At 47.8% G+C, this 23,193-nt stretch overlaps 1 protein-coding gene across 4 annotated transcripts in view; it reads right to left on the minus strand.

Moving 5' to 3' along the window:
• LOC140427465 (uncharacterized) overlaps positions 1 to 23,193 on the minus strand; it is a 50,934-nt gene that overhangs the window by 21,722 nt on the left and 6,019 nt on the right. For 3 of the 4 annotated variants that reach the window (XM_072512986.1, XM_072512984.1, XM_072512983.1), the window contains exons 2-3: positions 7,019 to 7,135; positions 5,619 to 5,723 (exon numbers count right to left, since the gene is read on the minus strand). In XM_072512986.1, coding sequence (XP_072369087.1) covers positions 5,619 to 5,723; positions 7,019 to 7,135 — 222 coding nt within the window. The remainder of the gene's footprint in view (positions 1 to 5,618; positions 5,724 to 7,018; positions 7,136 to 23,193) is intronic. The other variant, XM_072512987.1, reaches the window with a different exon arrangement.

Raw genomic sequence — 23,193 nt, forward strand, 5'->3', positions numbered from 1 at the left:
CCAACCACAATCTGCAACCTCATGGCCTGACATATCTCCCACTCTATTATTACCACCACGCCAAGGGATCAACCCTGGTTCCAATGAAGAGTGCAGGAGAGAATGCCAGGAGCAACACCAGGCATACCTAAAATTGAGGTGCCAAGCTGCTGAAGCCACAAGACAGGACTACTTGCGTGCCAAACAGTATAAGCAGCAAATAATAAACAGAGCTAAGCGATTCCACAACAAACACATCAGATCTAAGCTCTGCAGTCCTGCCACGTCCTGTCGTGAATGGTGGTGGACAATCAAACAACTCACTGGAGGAAGTGGCTCCACAAATATCCCCAAACTCAATGATGAAGGAGCCCAGCACATCGGTGCGAAAGACCAGGCTAATGTATTCACAAAGATTTTCAGCCAGAAGTGCCGAGTGGATGATCCATCTCGATCTCCTCCAGAGTTCCCCAGTATCAGCGATGTCAGTCTTTAGCCAATACGATACACTCCACCTGATATCAAGTGATGGCTAAAGGCAATGGATACTGCAAAGGCTATGGGCTCTGACAATATTCCAGAACTTGAGCACCCCGAACCAAGCTGTTCCAATACAGCTACAACACTGGTGTCTAAACGGCAATGTGGAAAATTGCCCAGGTGCTTCCTGTACACAAGAAACAGGACAAATCCAACCCAGCTAATTACCGCCCTATATGTCTACTCTCCATCATTAGCAAAGTCATGGAAGGAGTCATCAATAGTGCTGGCAAGTAGCACTTACTCTTCAATAACCTGCTCACGGATGCTCAGTTTAGGTTCTGCCAGGGTCACTCAGCTCCTGATCACATTACAGCCTCGGTTCAAACATGGATAAAAGAACTGAATGCCGGCGGTGAGGTGAGAGTGACTGCCTTTGACATCAAAGCAACATTTGAACAAGTTGGGCCTCAAGGAGCCAATAGGAATCACGGAGGAAACTCTCCACTGGTTGGAGTCATATCTGGCACAAAGGATAATGGTTGTGGTGGTTGGACATCAATCATTGCAGCTCCAGGACATCACTGCAGGTGTTCCTCCGGGTAGTGGTTCAAGGCCCAACCATCTTCAGCTGCTTCATCAATGACGTCACTTCCATCACAAGGTCGGAAATGGTAATGTTCACAGATGACTGCACAATGTGCAACATCATTTACAACTCCAAAGACACTGAAGCAATCCATGTCCAAATGCAACAGGACCTGGACAACGTCCAGGCTTGGGCTGACAAGTGGCAAGTTACATGTGAGCCACACAAGTGCCAGAAAATGACCATCTCCTAGAAAGAAGGACCTAACCAAGGCCCTTTGACATTCAATGGCATTACTATTGCTGAATCTCCCACAATCAACATCCTGGTGGTTATCATTTATCAGAAACTGAACTGGACTAGCCATATTAATACTGTGGCTACCAGGGCAAGTTAAAGGCTAGGAATCCTCCGCCAAGTAATTCAACTCCTGACCCGCCAAAGCCTGTTCACCATCTACGAGCCACAAGTCAGGAATTATAGAATTATAGAATTATAGAATTTACAGTGCAGAAGGAGGCCATTCGGCCCATCGAGTCTGCACCGGCTCTTGGAAAGAGCACCCTACCCAAGGTCCACACCTCCACCCTATCCCCATAACCCAGTAACCCCACCCAACACTAAGGGCAATTTTGAACATTAAGGGCAATTTAGCATGGCCAATCCACCTAACCCGCACATCTTTGGACTGTGGGAGGAAACCAGAGCACCCGGAGGAAACCCACGCACACACGGGGAGGATGTGCAGACTCCGCACAGACAGTGACCCAAGCCGGAATCGAACCTGGGACCCTGGAGCTGTGAAGCATTTGTGCTATCCACAATGCTACCGTGCTGCCCGTTGCAAAGGAATACTCTCCATTTGCCTGGATGAGTGCAGCTCCAACAACACTCAAGAGGCTCAACACCATCCAGGACAAAGCAACCCACTTGATTGCTGTCCCTTCCACAAACATTCAATCGATCCACCACCAATGAATAGTGACAGTTGTGTCTACCATCTACAAGATGTACTGCAGGAACTCCACAAGGTTCCTTATGCCGCACCTTCCAAACCCACGACCACTACCATCTAGAAAGACTGGATACCTGGTGTAATGATATGTAGACATGTAACCAATGGGTAATCAGAACCAGACACAACCAATGGATAATCAGAACACCCAACGGTGGCATCACCACAAGAGGACATTACATGACCACTATAAAAGACAAGACACACAGGCCCTCAGCCCCTCCACTGGCAGAAACCTAGAGAGCAAGACGTGTGTAGCAAGTAACACCGTCATACCACCACATGTGGTTTAGAGTAAGTTCATATAATTCTTCAAGTTTACTGTGTTACTAGAGTCAGATCAGTAGAGTTAGAACTCATTTAGGAGCTTTGTTAATTGCTCAATAAATATGTTCAACTTACCTCGAAGTCTGGAGTATTCTTCAACAGCACCTACAGCAAGTAGCGGCTTATGTTACTCAAAGTAACATAACAACACACCTGGGAAACCCACCACCTGGGAGGTTCCCCTCCAAGTCACTCACCCACCAGTGCAAATTTATCACCGTTCCTTCACTGTTGCTGGGTCAAAATTATGAAACTCCCTCCCTAACAGCACAGTGGGTGTAGCTACACCTCAGGGACTGCAGAAATTCAAGAAGGCAACTCACCACCACTTTCTGAAGGGCAACTAGGGATGGGTAATCAATGCTGGCCTAACCACTGACCCTCCACATCTCGTAAATGATTTTTTAAAAACATGTGGGATCCCCCACACAAACACAAGCATTGGGGGCTCACCCCATCACCACCATCAGCATCAGGGCTCTCATTCCCCTGCCCCCCCCCCAATCCCCCTCCCTCCCTCACACACCACTGTCAGCATCCCGAGCTTCCCGCCCCCAACCACAAGCATCAGCATCGGGGAATCCTTCTCCCAAAAAACATAATGCGAATCCTGCCCCAATGGGCAGCTCCAGACTGTCTTCCTTGGCACTGCCCCAGCACAGGTTGGCACTGCTAGATTGCCAGTGCCAACTTAGTGTGCCAGGTTGGCAGTGCCAAGTTAGCAGTGCCACCTGTGCCAAGGGGCAGTTCCATACCACTGTTTGGGCTTGTCTCTCTCCATCTGGGGGCTATACGTTTCCTTGCACCTGTGGGGGGAGGGGACCTTTAAAATGATTACCGTTTTTCCAAACTTGTTGCAAATCTCGGCAAGGTTTGAATATTCAGTGAAGGGGTATCATGTGGTGGGAGCTTGGTAATGAGACTAAAATGTATGTAAATCTATTAAAATTAGGTTCTCGCCTTTTATGGGCATGAACCATGAACCTCATTATGGCACCGACAAGGAGCATGGAAAATTGGGATATTAGATCTCGCCAGTGAGAATTACGTTTCCTGATTCTCACGGGATGTTTTGCCCACATCGCTATTCTCACGATAGTGGACATGGGTGCAAAATTGCCCACAGCACGTTAGGGATGGGCCTATTCGAGGTTGATGATGTTCTATCTTTATCTATTCCATTCTAATTTGTACCAACATAACCAGCAACACAACTAACATTTCCTGCAATGCCTTCTTACTCTGTGGCTTCATCATCACTTGTGGAATGCCTCAAAATGTAACTCTTGACCCTTCCTTTCATTATACACATGCTACATTTTCAATGCCTGCACTCAGAATGATCTCTTCATGCGTTTCTAAGCTTCCAGCAAGAACCAGGGCCAATTTTGTGAATTTTCTGTCCTTGTCTTAATTATGTCCAGATTCACTCTATTATTATGTTTCCTTAAATATACATGCACACAAACACAAACATTTACAGACAATATTGATTCTTTTGGTGGCTTCCCCTCGTGGGTTTGTGGCATAGGTCTCTGTGTGACTGAACAGGCCAATCCCCGATCCATATATCTTTGGGTACAAGAGGTAGGATATTCTACAAGGTGGTGGGATTCAGGGTCAGGATTTTCTTCCTTTTCGTTCTTTCTCTGCAGCCACTCTGATTCACCTTTCAGACATTGTGACTCAAAGCGTGATGCAGTTTGACAGGCTGTTGCCATGCTGAACAATTGGCAGTGAGTTCCTCCCAAATCATCAATACCAATGCTTCCCCACTTCAAGGAAAGCTTCAGAGTCTCTTTGAAGTGTTTTCTTTGTCCCCCTCTGGAACATTGGCTGTTGAAAATTGAGAAAACAGGATCTTCTGGGGGATACAGATTTTGGAAAGATGGACACAATGGGTTGAATTATCAACTGTTTCTGCCTGCAGGACCTTCGCGTCACTATTGGCAACCCTTTTTGGTGGGTTCTCCAGCGGCGCAGCTGGTAAACAATGCAAAACGCCATAGATATTGATGGGACAGGACGATCCCACCGCTGGCCAATTGCGAGCCACCTCTACCGCCAGAAACCACAGCACGGGGGGGCGGGGCAGGTGGGAAAATCCCGCTCAATGCCTAAGCCTTTGAAGTTGATATTGCATGAGTTTTACCGGAATGCTTGTAGAGCAGACTTCCAGAAGGACACTTATGTTTATTTGATGGTCCTTCCATTGTAACTGGAGAATGCATGCTGAGATATTGGAATTTCTCTAGCACTCTTTTGTGTCACTGATACACAGTGCAGGTCTCGCTGCATTATAGGAATGTGGTGCTCTGTAAATTAGGACTTTTGTTGATTGGAGGAGGTCTTTGTGGTCAAAAAGTCATTGCCGTAATTTGCGGAAGATTGAACTGGTGTAGCTGGTCTGGAGTTGGATTTCCTTGATGCTGACGACCTTTTGAGAGAGGTGGCTGCCAAGGGGTGGGAATTGCTCAACCTGTTGCAGAGTCTCTCTTTCAATATATATGAGTGGAATATTTGACTGACCAGGTATGGGTTGATATTTGTGTTCTGTTTTGGCAACGTTCAAGAACCTGTCAAGTTTCTTGCATGCAGAACATAATAAGAGATCGAGAATGGCTTGCAAATCTGGTGCAGGGTGGGCAACAACGATGCAGTAATCTGAAAAGTGTAGATCATGTATATCTATCCTGACATATATTCTCCTGAACCAATTGCTCCCTGTTGCTGAGGAAATCCTCCCAGAGATGCAGTGTGGCTCCAGGTCTTTCTTGCCAGATGTATTCACGAAAACTGTCAGCAGGAACTCATCATTGCATTCATTGATCTAACTAATGCATTTGACTCTGTACATCACAAGACTCTGAGGATTTTGCTCCAAAAATTTGGATGTCCAGGAAACTTTATCACAATCATGCAATTACTTCATGATGATATGAGTGCAACTGCCTTTAGTGTGAGATCTGAAACAGGTGCCTTCAAAATCTGGAACGGGGTCATGTAAAGTTGTATGATAACCCCATACTATTTACAATCTAGCCCAGAATGGCTATTCATTTCATCAAAGATTAACTGCCCTCAGGGTGTCATTATTAAATACCATCTATTTGGAAAACTCTTTATCCTCAGTTACCTCCATTCCAAAACTAAACTGACCACCGTAGACTGATTGTTTATACTGCATAGATAGAAGTACCAATGTTTAAATGCTGTGACAGGTTTTACCTCTTGTTTCATTCTTCTCAGAGGTTGTCATTTCAGATGCAAAGTTTTCAGTTCCTGCAGACAATACAATGTTGGTGGTGTCTACCATTGAAGTATTACTTGACACTATAAATAAAAAGTATTTATGATTATGATAATATCTCAACAGTTAGAAGCACGTATTAGCAAATAACAAGGCAGTTGTTCTCTTTCACTGAATACTTTTGGGGCAAAATTGACTCCTCAGTTAGCTGAGACCAGGAAAATGTTTCCATTTAGGCCCAATGATAGCACCATGAAGTTTTGACATCAGGAGTAGAGGCGTCATTCCATGAACCTTGTTTTCCAGCAGGGAGTGTGCTTGCAGGGAGTATCATCAGTGAAGAGACTGCAACATTGTACTTTCAAATCTCTGACCTGCTTTCCCTGCAAACATGGCTTCCCATTAGGAACACAGAATTGTAAAATTACTGCTTGATTGCAGAATAAAACTCCTTGTAATTTGTATTGACAAAATTCTTCAAATCCTCTTAGAACCAGAGTGAATTTTTTGCATCAGCCACCAACTTCTGGTTGCCTAAGATATTCAAAATTTGCACTTCCAAATAACTGTTATATATTAACTTAATGGTTACTTTGTAATCTAATGTTTTTTCCATTGTTTCATGCACAGAAAACATATTAAAGATAAATTCTTATTTGTCAGAAAAATAATTAAATGCCTACGAGCAGAATTTAATTTTCCCCCGAGAGTGGGATGGGAGGCAAAGGAAAGGCCATAGGATCAGGAGTGAAGGCTGACAGTGGAGTGTCTTTTTCAATTCCACCCTGATTGACCAGCAGCTCTTGGAGGCTGGATCTTTGACCTTAAAGGCACAGGAACCCTGATGGCAAACTGTTAACTTCCTGATAATCTCTCTCCAATTAAATAATATTCTGTTTTTCTACTCTACCTGCCCGGACTCTTTAGTGCATTGCGATAATGCACTCAATCTCTTCCTTGGAGTCTAACTTCCTTATGGACAGGGATGGCATGGTGGCACAGTGGTTATTACTGCTACCTCACAGCACCAGGGACCCAGGTTCAATTCAGGACTTGGGTGACTGTTTGCATGTTCTCCTCATTTCTGCATGAGTTTCTTCCGGGTGCTCTAGTTTCCTCCCGTAGTCCAAAGATGTGCAGGTTAGGTGGATTGGCCATGCTAAATTGCCTCTTAGTGCCCAAAGATGTGTAGGTCAAGTGGGGTTATGGGGATAGGGCGGGGAATTGGGCATAGATGGGTGCTCCCTCAGAAGGTTGGTGTAGACTCAATGGGGCAAATGGCCTCCTTCTGCACAAGAGGGATTCTATGGATATAGATCTGTATTATTCAAAATTAATAAATTATCATGTATGGAATTGAATTAGAAACAATACTCACGTGTAGTTGCAGTAGATTGCAGGTTACCTGCATCTTGTGACGTTGTCTCAACTCTTGTGACTGATGAATTTGGATAGTCTGTATAAACAGTTGCAGTCTCTCCTTTGTTCATTGTTGCTAGAGCATAGCGTTCATAGAATTATTTTCTATTATCCATTAATGAAAGATTGGTGTCTAGCTTCAGTGGTAACACACAAATAATTTTCAAAGCCCTTGGAAAGAGTACTCCACTTAAGCCCACATCTCCACCGTAACCCAGTAACCCCCCCTAATCTTTTTGGACACTAAGGGCAATTTATCATGGCCAATCTACCTAACCTGCACATCTTTGGACTGTGGGAGGAAACTGGAGCACCCGGAGAAAACCCACGCAGACATGGGGAGAACGTTGCAGACTCTGCACAGGCAGTGGGCCAAGCCGGAATCGAACCTCGGACCCGGGAGCTGTGAAGGAAATGTGCTAACCACTGTGCTACTGTGCTGCCCAAATATATATACAGATAGATTTAACAGACTGCTAGAAGCACATTGAAGCAATTTTAAATGGGGTGCTGAATGGTGCCCAATAAATCCTTTCCAAAGGAAATCGGATGGAGCACCAGAGAGAAATAAACTTGCAGGGCTTTGTTGGTAAATTGGAGGAATAGGACTGAGTAGACTGCTCTATGGGGTGCCAGATGGACACAATGGATCGAATAGGCTTCTTCTCATAATATCATGGTGACTCTCTGAGATTAATTCATCACACTCCTGGCTTCTGCCCTGTTGATGGGAGAAAGGTCTTGGGGCATCAGGATCTGGGTGAGTTTCTGACCTGTTTTAGTGGTTGAATTTAAGATGATTGATCTCCAACAACCACAAATAAGTTTGTTTGCGCCAGATATAACTCCGTCCATTGGAATTTTTTCTGATCCCAATGACGTTTGTTTCATTGAGGCTCCTTGGTGCAATATTCAGTTAAATGTTGCCTTGAAGTCAAGGACAATCATTCTTATGTTCCACCTGGAATTCATTTTTTATATCCATGATTGGACTGAACTGTAATGAGGTCTGGAAGCAAAAACATCTTAAAGACATTAAGCTGAGACCATGGCTTACTTGACATGATATTATTCATGTTACAGAGTATATTGGGCGGGATTCTCCGACCCCGCGCCGGGCTGGGGGGGGCGCGGATCACGCAACGCCACTCCAACGCTGCTCCGCCGATTCTCCGGCGACCGGAGAATCAGCACCATTGGCACCGGCGCGATTGGCGCGGCGCAGGTTGGTGGGCGCTCAACGTGGCCCCCTCCCCCAGCAATTCTCTCCGCGTAATGGGCCGAGTGCCCGCCGCATTAGGCCGAGTCCCGCTGCCGCCGTTCTCATATGGTCCTACCCGGTGGGACCTCGCCGTTCGTGTTGCGGGGGGCGGCCTGGTGGGTGGGGGAGGGGGGATCCGACCCCGGGGGAGGCCTCCACGGTGGCCTGGTGGGGGCCTATGTTCCTCCGCGCCGAGCCCCTGTAAGTCTCCTGCATGTTGTGTCGGGGCCGGCGCGGAGATGGCAACCCATGCGCATGCGTGAACTCGTGCCGGCTGTGACGCACATGTGCAAACTCATGCCTGCCGTGGCGCGCATGCGCGGACCTGCGGCGCCCGTCCTGACGCCCGTATCGGCAGCTGGAGCTGCGTGAGTCGCTCCAGTGCTGTGCTGGTCCCCTGTGCAGCGCAGGATCACTGATCCTAAGAGCCTGTTGATGCCGTCGTAAAGCGCTCCAACGTTTACGACGGCGTCAACACTTAGCCCCAGGATCAGAGATTTCGCCCATTGTATTTCATTGTTTAATTACACTATTCTGTAATATAATGAAGTGAGGCAGATGTCTTTGAAAGTTTATTTTCACAATGGTTTTGCCAGAAAACACAAAAAAATTTAATATTAGCTAATAATTAATTTTCCTTGAGTTTAGGATTTGAACCTGGTTGGGTGTTTGTTCTGGGGTTCTCTTTGATCTCTGTGATACTGTTCCATAAATAATTTCACTGTCAAATACACTGGGTAAACTCTGATGATATCTTTTATTAGTTGTGATAATGACTGTTTGTACATTTTTAGTTACCATGGATCATTGTTTTGCATATGCTTGGCATATAACATGGCATCATATATTCATATTTAGCGGCACAGTAGTTTGCACTGCTGCCTCACAGCATCAGGAACCCAGGTTCGATTCTGACCTTGGGTGATTGTGTGTGTGGAGTTTGTAGGTTCTCCCCATGTCTGCGTGGGTTTCCCCTGGGTGCTCTGGTTTCCTCCCAAAATCCAAAAATGTGAAGGTTAGGTGGATTGGCCATGATCAATTGCCCCTTAATGCTCTGGCACCTTTGAACTGGGTGCAAGGGATCAAACAGGTAATATGGTCTGTGTTGCAAAGACAGTGTGTAGTTTTGGTCTATTGTGTGCAGTTTTGGTCTTTTCTGAGGAAGGATGTTCTTGCTCTCGAGGGAGTGCAGCGAAGGTTTATCAGACTGATTCCAGGGATGGCGGGACTGTCATATGAGGAGAGATTGATTAGGTTAGGATTCTTCTCGCTCGAGTTCAGAAGAATGAGGGGGGATCTCATAGAGACTTATAAAATTCTAACAGGACTAGACAGGGTAGACGCAGGGAAGATGTTCCCAAGGGTGTGTCCAGAATCAGGGGTCACAGTCTGAGGATTCAGAGTAAACCATTTCAGACAAAGATGAGGAGACATTTTTTCACCCAAAGAGTTGCGAGCCTGTGGAATTCATTACCACAGGAAGTAGTTGATGCTAAAACATTGACTATATTCAAGAGGCGGCTAGATATAGCACTTAGGGCGAATGGAATCAAAGGCTATGAGGAGAAAGCAGGATTAGGCTATTGAGTTGGATGATCAGCCATGATCGTGATAAATGGCAGAGCAGGCTCGAAGGGGCAAAAGGCCTCCTCCTGCTCCTATCTTCTATATATCTATGTATCTTTGTATGACCCACCCACATTGGTTAAACTCCCATGTAGCAAATAAAAAAGGTGGTGACCAGCTACACCTCTGCTGGTGACTCACTTAGTGTATAGGTTGACCCGCATATTTGAAGGGACTTTTCAAGGCTTCAAAGATTGAACTTATACACGAACACCAATGGTATGTTAGAACTCAGAGGGCCATTGAAGAATGTATTGTCCCTTTAAGGAATTCGACAGCCAGATTTGAGTACATCCCAAGATGTGGTTGAGGTTGATGATTCATCGTTACTTATATTGCAGCAGAGGATCGAAGAATAAAATATGGACGCAGAACTAAAGTCCTTAATAGAACTATAGCCTTTGAAGAAAAGCAGAAGAGTCAGGTCAAATAACATTCATCCTAGGATGAGCAAAGAAATCAGTGACTCAGATATTTAATTATTTTTTGAAGTCTGGAATTATTCTCGGGCATTGAACCATATGATGGCTTTATTTAAAAAGGGAATTAAGTTTGAAGCAGAAAATTTTATCCTGTTTAATATGAGTTACCAACAAGGTGTGAGAGAGGATTATTTGAGATATACGACACAAATATCTCAAAGGAACTGCTGTATGGTTTTCTCAGCATGGATTCTGGGAAAGGACATACGACTGGCAGGGCAGGACATGGAAGGACTTGGATGAGAGAACCCATTTGATAGGGCTGATCATTTTCATTTAATGGTCAGCATTAATGAAACATGAAACTATGTAAGAGCCTCAAAAATATTCTAGACCAAAATTGGGAATGTGAGACCAAGCTCTTTCAAAGAAACAGAAAAGGTGCAATAAACCAAATGGCCTGCTTCTGTGATGTGACTTTCTGTGATTTTGTGATTAAAATGCTGCCCGAGTGTGTAGGTTACTTGATTCAGATAAGCAGAGAAGACATAGGCAGCATCGGTATAGACCATGGAAACATAGGGTTAGGTTAGATGGCAATGTAGGTGGTGAGTGCAGATTCACTACAAGTGTTCAAAAGAGAATTGAACATGTATTTGAGTGGGAGACGTCTCCAGTTAGGGAAGGTTCAAAGGCCAGTGGCATGAGTTACTTTCATCTCCTCAGCTTCCTGTGGGGTTTGATGAGAAATTTCCCAGAGTTTTATTTTCCAGAACTTTTTTACCCTCTACTCTCGCTGGAGATTGCATGGCTTGGTGGAAGGGGGTAGGGGTATCGGCAGTAGTCATGGGGATGAACTGAAGGTGATGGCTTAAGTGATTGTTGGACAGCGGTGGTTCATCTGTGAGAATCATTTCTTCAAGCTGGCTTCATTTTTTGTTTGGCTTCTTTTAATGTGCATAGCCAATCTCTATTCTGCAGCAGAATCCTCCATCTAGTGGCATATCCATCTGGTGCATTTCAAAAAAGTTTCGAGGTTATGGAGGATTATGAACAAAGCTGAATATGACTTGTCCGAACCTTCTCCCAATTCCCCTACTCCATCATGAGGAACTTCCTCTTGAGAGTGCCATGGGCACTTTAGAACTATATTCCAATGTTATTTGTACATAATAGCTGAACCCATGCCTCAGTGCAACATGACAGGCAACACATTATCAAGTTCTTTATCACAAGTTTATCGCTGGAACCCTTGTTACGTCACATTGATTTATTCTTTTCCAGCTCTCTGAAAATTCTGCACATGGCGAATGAAATGATCTTTCTGTGGTTTCCCAGTAAAGGATGCTGATGTTAGGTATTAATTGCTGTCCGATGAATAAAATCTAACCTCTGAATATGTATGCCAACATGTTGAAGACTGTGCTGTGCTGTTTTGTTTTATTGTTCGGTACTATACTTAGCGCGACTACTTTCCGTCTTGGGCAGGGCTCAGCATTAAGTGCATCATAAATACAAAATAAACCAAGTGCCCAGAGGATTCAATTGTTACTTCTTTTATTAAAATACAATAGTCAGTCTTTTTTCTTTGTTGTTGAAAATTTCCTGCATAAATGTATTTAATTATAATGCAGTGCTAAATTCATTGCTTTGAGAGTATATGAAAACAAGTTCTCGGATTGTGTAAGGTGAATATATGTTTTTATTAAATAGAGTTCAAAAAGGTGCCACAATTTCTCAGTGCAGATAGATGAATTTGAAAGGTTGCATGAATGGAATTTTCCAATGTTATGAAGAGTAAGTTTACTGATTCTTCACTTGCACTGAGGGCAGCAAGGAATGGAGAATCAGTCGTCCAATGCTGTTTCCCTATTTCTCACTCATGTAGCCTTTAGGCATGGCTGATGTAGGCTACCGAGAGGAAGGCAACAACTGAATAACCTAAGACACAATCTGACATTTAACATTGGATTATTTTTTCACAAAGAAGCTAAACATAGGAGACAGAATGAGTGTAAGTAATCCAAGGCAATGTACGCTGTGCTACGCAAACCGTATGATGTGCAAGGGTAAAATGTACAATACATTTCTTTTGTTGAATTATTTTGCTGACCATGGATAGAATTTTCCATTCTCTGCACAAGAGTGATGGCTGAGGGGAGAAACAGGTGAGATTCTCAACTCTCGTGATATTCTGCACCCATGTCGCCATTTGAACTCGCGGTGAATGCGGGTGCAAAATCGCAGCAAATATGTGTGTTACAGGATTGGAATTTTGTCCTAAATATTCCCTTGCTTTTATAAGTATTAGCCACTGCCATCAGCATTCTGAGCATGCTATGTTTACTGTGTGATGGTACTGTTTAATACCTTTATGTTAGCTTAACTGCGACCTGAACTGAACACCCAAGGTCAGGATGTTTTTGGATGCTACCTGAGGAATTGGCGGGGAATGCATTCCTGCCAATACTGGCCACCCTGGAGCCATTAACATCCAGCAAGACGTAAATTAAATAATGGTGAGACTTCCATCCCTGTCAGGGGAGGGTGCCCCCATTAGAGAATTCCAAACCAACCAGATGGCTGGCAACTCTGTTGTCTCAGCAGCATAAGGTTAAAGCAATGGCCACTCCTGGGACCTCAGCCAGCGCCTGAGGAAGAGCACGTTATGGAGGCCAGACTGGAGATAAGTCGGGGATATCGGTGGGACTTGGCTTACTGGCACCAGTGAGGCGATTGAGAACAGAGGGGCAGATTTGAGAGGCCCATGGATGTTTAAAAGGAGATATGATCTTGGTTTATGCCTCTAATGGGCGCAGGAGACTCCCTACCATTGTCAACACCAGCCCACACAGTTAAAACTGTAGGGTTACCCTCTTGGCGTGGGCCTCCTCTGCTGTGGGTAAAATAATAATTGGCCACTCAAGGACCTCAAAAAGCCCAAGGGCAAGTGGGCTATCTGATGCCTCCACCACTCACATAAAATGGGAGACAGCTTGGAGATGGGCTAGTAGGCAGCAGGTCCAAAAACATCCTGACCTTGAATTCAGTTCACACACTTAATTTTGTGAGAACCCTGCCTTCAAACTCATGGTTGGCAGAAATTGATTTCGGGTGGTTGGGTTTCCTATCCCACCAGTCAAATTAATCCACCAGTTAATGCCGCACAGTCATTTAACATTCAGTGGAGCATTAATTGATTAATGGCGGGAATTCCAATCGAATGACAAGAAGCTCTGTAGTTCCACCAGCTCCAGTTTGAGTGGGGACCATTGCTACTGCCAGTCCCCAAAGAAGAGGTTATGGAGGCTAGAGCAAGGGGGGGGGGGGGGGGGAGGAGAAAGGGGTGGGTGTGGGGGAGGCTTGATAAGCTGATTGGGGGTGAGTAAAGTGAGCACAGAGGGCCCCCAAAGGAGGTTCCCTCTTACCTACTATGTGCTCATACAGTTAAAGCTGCCAGGCTACCAGCTTGACATAGGTTTATCCCCTGCTGCGGGTAAAATAGCCCCGGGAATGGGACGAGGCATTAAGTGTCCATTAGTTAGTCACTTAAGGGCCTCAGAAAGCCCAAGGGCCGGCAGGTTGTTAGCCATCTCCAAACTATCCCCTTGTAAAATGCAAAACAGATTGAGGGTGTGTGGGTAGACATCAGGCAAACCTCGTGTGGCATTTTATGAGTTGCCCCACTTTCAATACCACCATTTTTGAAAAAAATAAATTTAGAGTACCCAATTAATTTTTTCCAATTAAGGGGCAATTTAGCGTGGCCAATCCACCTATCCTGCACAACTTTGGGTTGTGGGTGCGAAACCCATGCAAACACGGAGAATGTGCAAACACCACGCGGACAGTGACCCAGAGTCGGGATCGAACATGGGACCTCGGTGCCGTGAGGCAGCAGTACTAACCACTGCACCACCCTGCTGCCCTTTTCAATGCCACCATTAAAGGACCATGAGGTTTTGCCCTATACCTTTCACACATGTCCTTCTTCAGTCTTTTGAGAAGCAGACCGAGAAAACCAACACTGCGATTGACAGAGGTGGGTTTCCTGAGTCAGGGGTAAATGCTTGTGGTTCCCCACATACTGTGGAGCTTCCAGTCAGGCATTAGCCTTTTGGAGCAGGTCACAGCCACAGATTCTAACTGTTTGTAGGGGATTTGTGGGAGATGTGTCTGATCTCCAACCCTGAGTGTGGCCCATTTCTGGGGAGCAAGATGTTCCCAATTGAGGAGGAGGAGTGAGGCTCTGGATGGGGAGACTCTGATGGTCTAAATCCCGATCTCAGTAAAGCAGGCTTGTAGTGGGTCAGGGAGAAGCAATCCTGCTGACCTGGCCTCCAAGCACTGTTTCAAAAGTACTTACCATTTCCCCAAATCTGTCCTTCACTCCCTTGAGCTTCTGTGTTTTCCGATGGCTGAAAGGTGTCACATGTGAGGATCCTAGCCACATTATATCATATAAATAGCAAACCCAATTTTGCCTCCATTGACCCAGGAAATTAATAGGTTGGAGACAATTTGGGATCAGAAATGAGTGGTGGGATTCTCTGTTTCAGAAATTAAGTGTTGATGCCTGGACTGAACGTGTGGACTTCTACGACAACTAAATTGGCGTCAGCCCCGACGCAATTCAGGACCTGTCATAGGGCTAGCACCGGCGCCACTTGGAGCACGATTGATTTCATTGAATAATGGTGTCCGATTCACCAGGATTGCCACTCAAGAGGCATACAAGCTGCAGCCGCATATTAACGCTCCACTCCCCAAACCCGCATCCCAGCCGACAAGATGGCAGCAGAGAGAGCAACATCCCAGTTTGCAGATGCCAAGCTGGAGACCTTGCTGGATGCCGTGGAGGAGAGGCAGGCCACCCTGTTCCCCAGGGTGGGAAGGAGGCTGCCACCCACCACCATACACTGGGACGGGACACAGGTGGCAGAGGCCATGGGCCCGACCGCCAGGATCGACCAGCAGTGCCGGAGAAAGCTACACGACCTCCTCAGGGCGGCCAGGTTGAGTAGGCAGCCTTTGGCACCAACCCTCGCCCCTTCACACCCTTAACCCCACCTGCCGGAAGTGTTCTCTCTTCCCACCCTGCACCACATACCAGCACCCATACAAACCCCCATAGCCAAGTGCCCTGGCCACGAAGGCCACAGGCTGCTCATCCCCTGTGCTGCCTGCATCCAAGTATCTCACACTGTGCATTATCTGTTCCCCCCACCCTCCATCCCCAACAGGAGAAGGCGGCCCACAATCGCTGAGGGAGAAAGAAGACCAGAGGAGGACAATTGGACCTGCTGCCCCTCACCGCAGCGATGCGGTGGGCACTGGACCTAGGCGTGGGCTCGGAGAGAGGGCAGTCACCAAAGCAGAGGATGGCATTGGGCAACCAAGAGAGACCCCGCTGCATTGCAGTTTTCCATGAAATGTGTGGCAAGACCACACCCGCCCCACACCAACCACACACCATCCCCACACCTCCCCTCACCACCCCCACACTACCCTTCACCACTCCCACACCACCCAGTCACCACCATCCACTGTTATGTTCTGTGCTGTGGCTATGGTAAAGATACACACAGAACATCGAGTTCTTTGATTAGTAAGATAGTTTATTAACAAAGCGAAGACGTGGAAAGAAAACAAACGAACTATAATACAAACGGTAACGAATAAGTGAATTCCCCTGGAGCTACTTCTAATGCAACTGTCCTCTAGTACGACTTAGTACCAACTGTCTCATGGTGGATCATCATCACCACCTGCTGGTCTGAGATCATACATCCCACCACCCCAACCCGCAATTCAATCATGCGTTATGTCTTGGGTCTTGCAGGATCTCCTGATGATGAAGCAGGCCCGTCTGGTGTCCCCCGCCCCTATCCCAAGCAAATTCCAGCAATGTGGAGGCAACGGATAGCGAAAAGAGCTCCTAAATGCCAACCAGAGGCACCCTGGAGCACCAGTCCAGGGATGACACTGACGTCCGGTCACAGCTGTCTCCACCACCCCAGAGACACTCGCCTCGGTTTGGCATGTTGGTGAAGAACGCCTGGGGACTATCGCTGTGCACAACACACATGCTACAGTACATCATAGATGTTTACATAGAGTCATCGATGTTTACAGCATGAAAACATGCCCTTCAGCCCAGCTGGTCCATGTCGCCCAGTTTCTATCACTAAGCTAGTCCCACTTGCCCGCATTTGGCCCATACCCCTCTCCACTCACCCTGCCCATGTAACTGTCTAACAGTTTTTTAAAGGACAAAATTGTACCTGCCTCTACCACTGCCTTTGGCAGCCCATTCCAGATGCTCACCACCCTCTGTGTGAAGAAATGTCCCCTCTGGTCTCTCTTGTATCTCTCTCCTCTCACCTTAAATCTATGCCCTCGGTTCTAGACTCCTCTACCTTTGGGAAAAGATGTCGACTATCTACCTTATTGATGCTCTTCATTATTTTATAGACCTCTATAAGATCACCCTTAAACCTCCTTCGCTCTCGGGAAAAAAGTCCCAGCCTCTCCTTATAACTCAGACCATCAAGTCCTGGTAGCATCCTCGTAAATCTCTTCTGCACTATTTCTAGTTTAACAATATCCTTCCGACAATAAGGTGACCAGAACTGAACGCAGTATTCCATGTGTGGTCTTACCAAAGTTTTGTACAACTTCAACAAGACGTCCCAACTCCTGTATTCAATAAAACCTAGCACGCTGAATGCCTTCTTCACCACCCTGTCCACCTGCGACTCCACCTTCAAGGAGCTACGGACCTGTACTCCTAGATCTCTTTATCCTGTAACTGTCTGCAACTCCCTAACATTAACTGAATAGGTCCTGCCTTGATTTGATCTATCAAAATGCATCACCTCACATTTATCCAAATTAAACTCATCTGCCATTCATCGGCAGACTGGCCCAATTGGTCAAGATCCTGTTGCAATCTTATATAACCTTCTTCACTATCCACCATGCCACCAATCTTGGTGTCATCTGCAAACGTACTAACCATGCCTCCTGCATTCTCATCCAAATCATTAATATCAGGTGGAGGTAGGAAACCCTGAGGGGTCAGGCGGTCAGAAAGCGGCCCGATCTCAGGGACTAGCTGCCTTCCAAATTGGTCTCGGGCTTCTGGAAAGGGCGGTCCCATCGAGTGGAGATGCAGACACAGGGCCAGGGACAACAGGAGGGGCTGTCAACAATCATCCAGCGCCTGCAGGTGCAGTTGGAGGAGTCCAGTCGCCTGCAGGGACAGGAGGCGGTGCCGACAATGTGTGGAGGTCTTGGGGGCGAAGGTATCAGCCATGGGTCAAGCTGTCCAAGGCCTGGGGCAATCATGTGTGGGCGGTGGCCGAGGCCAATGATAGTGCTGCCCTGTCATGGCAGGGATATACCAGAGGCCACCTGAACATTGCAGCAGCGCTCCAGAGCTTCACCCAGGCACAACAGGTTATAGCTGTGGGCCTCGTCGGCATTGCCCTGGCACTGGCTGACCTGAACCAGTCCCAGAGGGAGGTGGCAGAGTCACTGAGTGATATGGCACAGTTTCAGAGGGAGGTTGCACAGTCCGTGTGCTCCAAGGCCACGGGCATGGAGACCCATGTCGAGATCAGAGCGGGCCTCCAGGACTGGTGGCGTCAGGGGAGCTCCAGGAGTTCGCTCCAGGAGTTCGCTCCAGTCGCACCCGCATCCCACGGAGTAGCCCGGGGCCATCAGGAACCTCATGGGAGGAGGATGTGATGGGACCCGTGCCGGTCACTCCCGTAGGGGAGATGTTGGAATACCACAGTGCCTCGGTCACCCTCCCTCCTGTCCCTGGCGCAAAAGATGGGCAGCGGGCAGAACAGGGTGGCACTGTGCCACTTGAGACACCTGAGCGACAACGGGTCCATCCAGGCCGTTCGCTCCAGAGGACGACCAAGATAGGGGACAAAGGTCACAGGCGGGAATCACCGCAGGTCACTTCCACTTCTGGCATTAGGACCCGTAAGGCCAGAATGTTCGACACCAGTTAAGAAAGCACGGGTGCAGCACATAGGAAAGTGTTAGAGGCTAGGGCACAAACCTTTGTAGCGATGTTTACATGTTCTTTGTAAAATAAACACTGTTCCCAAATGTTCCAACCTGCCTCAGTGCTCCCTCAGCAGGGTAGGAGGGATGGGCTGGGCTGGCTGCAGAGGGGGCACTGGGGTGGGGTGGACAGTGAGGTGGACAGACGGTGGGGGTGGCCACGAGCCAAGGCCCCCAGGTCAGACCTCGCACATCACCCTCTACCCCACCCCTTATCCTTCCCCTCGCCCAATTTCCCCCCCCCCCACTCCATCGCACCCCATTCCCACCTCCACCACCCCAAGCGTTTGGTGGGACCACGTGATGGAATCGCGAGCTTGCATGCAAGAATCACCCAGGTGGACAGTGGAAAGAGCTACCATGGGCAGGAGTCAGACGTTGTCAAACGACGCAGAGCACCAGAGCTCATCGCAGAGCAGGTCATCATCATCCTCCATCCCATGGACCAGACCTGCTGTTGCTACTGCCAACCCAGGGGCCGTACCCGCAGGTTGAAGGGAGGAGGTGTTGGCATAAGACGGGTGGTCATGGGGGAGGATGGTTGGCCAGGAAGGAGGGGTGGTGTTTGGGCATGAGATGGAATGTTCGTGCTGGTGGCCAGCCCCCTAGTCAGTGAACCTGGAAATGATTAGAGCGTCCAGTTTTCGCCAGCCCCGGTGCACACGCTGTGCGGACTCCCGTGCCCCATGTCCTGCCCATCCGCGCCTCCCCCGCATTCTCCTCACCGGACGAGGCCTGCATTTATCCACCTCCTCCAACACTCACCCATCTGCTGTACGATGTGGAAGATGTAGCAAGCCACCATGATGTGGGAGACACTCCTAGCTCTGTACTGGAGGACCCCTCCAGAGCAGTTGAGGCACCTGAACTGCATCTTCAAGATGCTGAAGCACCGATTGATCACGCCCCAGGTCGCAGCATGGGCATCGCTGTAGTGGGTCTCATCGTCTGTCTGTAGCTTCCGGATAGGCGTCATCAGCCAAGACCCCAGCAGATAGCTCCTGTCACCCAGGAGCCAACCCTCACCTGGGGGTGCACCTCAAAGGTGTCAGGAACCATCAAGTGATCTAAGATGAAGGTGTCGTGCACACTAGCTGTGTATCAGGCTCAGACGTGCATGATGTGCAGTTCATGGTCACACACCAGCTGCACGTTCATTGAGTGGAACCCCTTTAGGTTGGTGAAGTCTAGACTGTCATCGACCGGTGCTCATAGGGGGACATGCATCTCGTCGATCACTCCCTGGACCTGGGGCATCCAGGCTATGGTTGTGAATCCAGCTTCCGGGCATCCTGGTGGGCTCGGTTTGCATTGAAGTTGATATATTGTGCCGACTGGATGCATAGGACCTCCATGACGGCGTGGATGCACCGGTGCACCAAGGTCTGTGGGATTCCAGACAGGACCCCACTCGGCGCCTGGACAGACTCCATGGCATAAAGGTTCAGAGCGACCATCTCCTTGACAGCCACCGGGAGTGGGTGTCCTCCCCCATACCCCCGCGGTTCCTGGTGTGCCATGATCCAGCCCATGGCTGCACCTCCTCTATCTCTCAGCAGCCACGGTGCCTGTTTCCCGACTTTTATAAACACAGGTGAAACTCGCCGTCGGTAATTCCTCCTGGCGGAGGCAGAGTATCGCGGAGGCCTCAGAGAATAACGGGTCGGGCCCTTTAATGATATGCCAACAGTAGAATGCATTGACACTGCTGTCGAGGCACCGGAGCATGGCATTCCATTGGGTGCCTAGCGCCAGCCACGACTTTCAACTCATGCGCTATTCTCCGCCAAATCGCATTTCCCTAATCCAGCTTCACTGGATGGAGAATCCCACCCGCTTTAAAATTTTTACGTCTCACAATACCACTCACTACCCATCAGTTTTGGGGAATTCGTATTCACCCATTGGTAAGATATATTGCTGTTAGATTGCTGCAGGACAATATGGCCTGAAAGTTTATTTGAACAAATGACAATCATGCAACAATATTGTCAAAGACCAACCATGTTCACATCTTCTCTTAATAGTAGCAGCGTACCCTGATTTACTGATGGTTCAATGGAAATCTTTTTCGCAACAAGTGTATCAGAGGAGGGAAGCCGCTTTTGTGCAGATTTCTGACAGCTGGCAAGACAAGTGGCCCAGGATGCCTGGGAAGCGGTGACAACATATATTACTAATAGTTAACGATTTCACAAGTTGTACGAAGTAGAAAAATCCACCAAAACTCCATTTTAATATTCCATTACAACATAGATATAATACTTACTACATCTGAATGGTATGTAATTACTTTCCATCGACGTAGTCATAGGGTAGAATTTGATGGCCATTCACCCTGGTGGGATCTTATGCTCCTGCCGATGCCGCACCCCGCCATAGCTTTTGCAGCAGCAAGGGTGCGTTCAACGGGAAACCCCATTGTCAACGGCAGGACAAGAAGACCCCGTTGCCGGCCACTGGCGAGCCACCCTCTGCCGCGTAGGAACTCACCACGGAGGGGGTGGAAAATCCCATCCCTGGAGGGCTTCACTGAACAGCACTGTGCACTTGTAGCAGCTTCCTCTAAACTAGGTATCCCTTCAACTTTCAATAATGGATCACTGATAAACGCTTCCATCTACTGTACCTCTGCTAGGGATGTTCACACCATTGCATGCATCGCTCCATGATCTTTGCCAGGCAAAGACTCTGAGGATGTTGTATTAAAGATCCATAGCAGAGAAGAAGCAGGCGGTCTAGTCCTCACTTCCTTTTATTCTTCTTTTCATATTCTCCCTTACTCTTCTCCAGAGTAAAGTCATTATGTTTAAAGCTGAGGCAGATTTTTGATCTACAAAGCACCCAGGGGTTATAGGGGACAGCAGGGAAGTGGAGTCATTGCCACAATCGGATCAGCGATTCTTATTGAATGGAGCAGGCTCGATAGGCCGAATGGCCTACTGCTTTTATTTTTGATGATCTTATGGAATTGATGTCAGTGCTTCAGTGAAAAGTGCCATCCCCAATTCTTATTAAGATCATATTGGGTCGGATTCCACAGTCAATGTTGAAGCAACAGTGTCACCACTGACCTCAAACAAAGCTGCCAACAAACATTGATCAACTTCTGTGGTGTGGATTTCCCCTTTCCCAATGTCAGTTTGAATCTGGATTCAGGTATCCAGTATAATAGCGATGCCATCAAACAGGGTAATTAACTTGAAGTATTCCCATGGAAACCAAACCAGGAGGTACACAGATGATACTAGATATTTCACTTTTAATTAAAATTTTACAGAAAGCAAAATAAATCATTTGAACACACTCATGACATTACGGGAGAAATATAATTTTTAAAAAAGTGTCCAACTTTTATCATAATAGAGAAATTTGACATTCAACAGTCTAAAGTTATATGGGAACTTCCAAAAGGAATTCCCCACCGCATCTTTGCCACCCCCCCCCCCCACCCGCTCCCCACCCCCTATGCTGGGGATCCAGGAAGTTATGTCCCAGAAGTTCTTGTCAGTTCTATAACTTCTGCTTAACTGTGGTCTGGAGGAACGTCATAATAAGCAAAGAATCCCCCACAACAGCTTCTGGATTGCTGCATTTAGCTGAGTATGTGCAGACACCAATAGTTGCTGTCAGTTTTAGGGTAGTCATGATGACAGACGCAGCTAGTTTTACATTCATTGCTATGGCACAATTTGGCCTGCTATAAACTTGGCCCATAACTTCCTCAGAGTGACAATCTCCACCTGATTGCCACTCTGGATGGACTTACCCTCGTTGAAGTTCCAAAGCTTATCAGATCAGGTCGGACCAGGGGGTGTGGGGGGGGGGGGGCTGGGGGTCAGGAGTCTGGGTCTGGAAGGGGTTAGGGGGCGAAGAAGTGGGGGGGTGAGTTGGGGGTAGGGGTCATGCTGGGGGGGTTGCCCATCGGGGGAACAGTCAGGTCGGGTCAGGCCAGGAGGGGAGGGTGTCAGATTGGCTTGTTGGGTGGGGGAGATTGGGCCTGGGAAGGCGGGATTCGGGTTGTGGTGGTGGGAGGGGTGTTCAGACTAGGTGGGGTGGTCTGGTTGGGTCGATATGGGGGAGGGGGGGGGGTGCCGCCAGGTTAGATAAGGTCAGAAGGGGGAGGGGGTAGTATGAGGGGTCTGCTGGGAGGTCATGTGTATGGGGAGTGTTCTATGGGAGGTTTGACCTGGGTGTTTAAACAATTACTCTGGAGTTAAAACTGATAATTTCTTTTCTAATTCTTTCAGTGTAACTATCAGGGATGGTTCCCAGCCCAGCGCAATTGTGCAGAGGAATTCTGAACAATTGCCAGCTAAACCTTTACCTGGGAACTTCCGAGAGGGATTCCCCAATGCATCATAAGGGTAGCTCTTAATTGCAACGCTGGGGAACCAGGAAGTTTTATTGTGAACAGTGCCCAGAAAACTGAGAAAACCGAGTCAAACCAACAGCACCCGACAGAATGCCATGCCATGCAGTGCCACTGAACCCTTGGGTGGAGAGGTGAGGACAGGATGCGGGGTGTATGTGCGGGGTCTGACCTGGGGGCCTCAGCCCATGACCACCTCCATCTCCACCATCCGTCCATCACCCCCCCCCCCCCCCCCCCCGCCCCCACCAACACCCCCTCTTCAGACAGCCCAGCTCAGCACGGCCCAGCCCATCCCTTACACTCTGCTGACCGAGCACCAAGGCTGTTTGGAACTTTTGTGCACAGGTGTTAATTTTACAAAGAACATG

This window comes from Scyliorhinus torazame, chromosome 7 (assembly GCF_047496885.1).
Source record: "Scyliorhinus torazame isolate Kashiwa2021f chromosome 7, sScyTor2.1, whole genome shotgun sequence".
Lineage (NCBI taxonomy): Eukaryota > Metazoa > Chordata > Chondrichthyes > Carcharhiniformes > Scyliorhinidae > Scyliorhinus > Scyliorhinus torazame.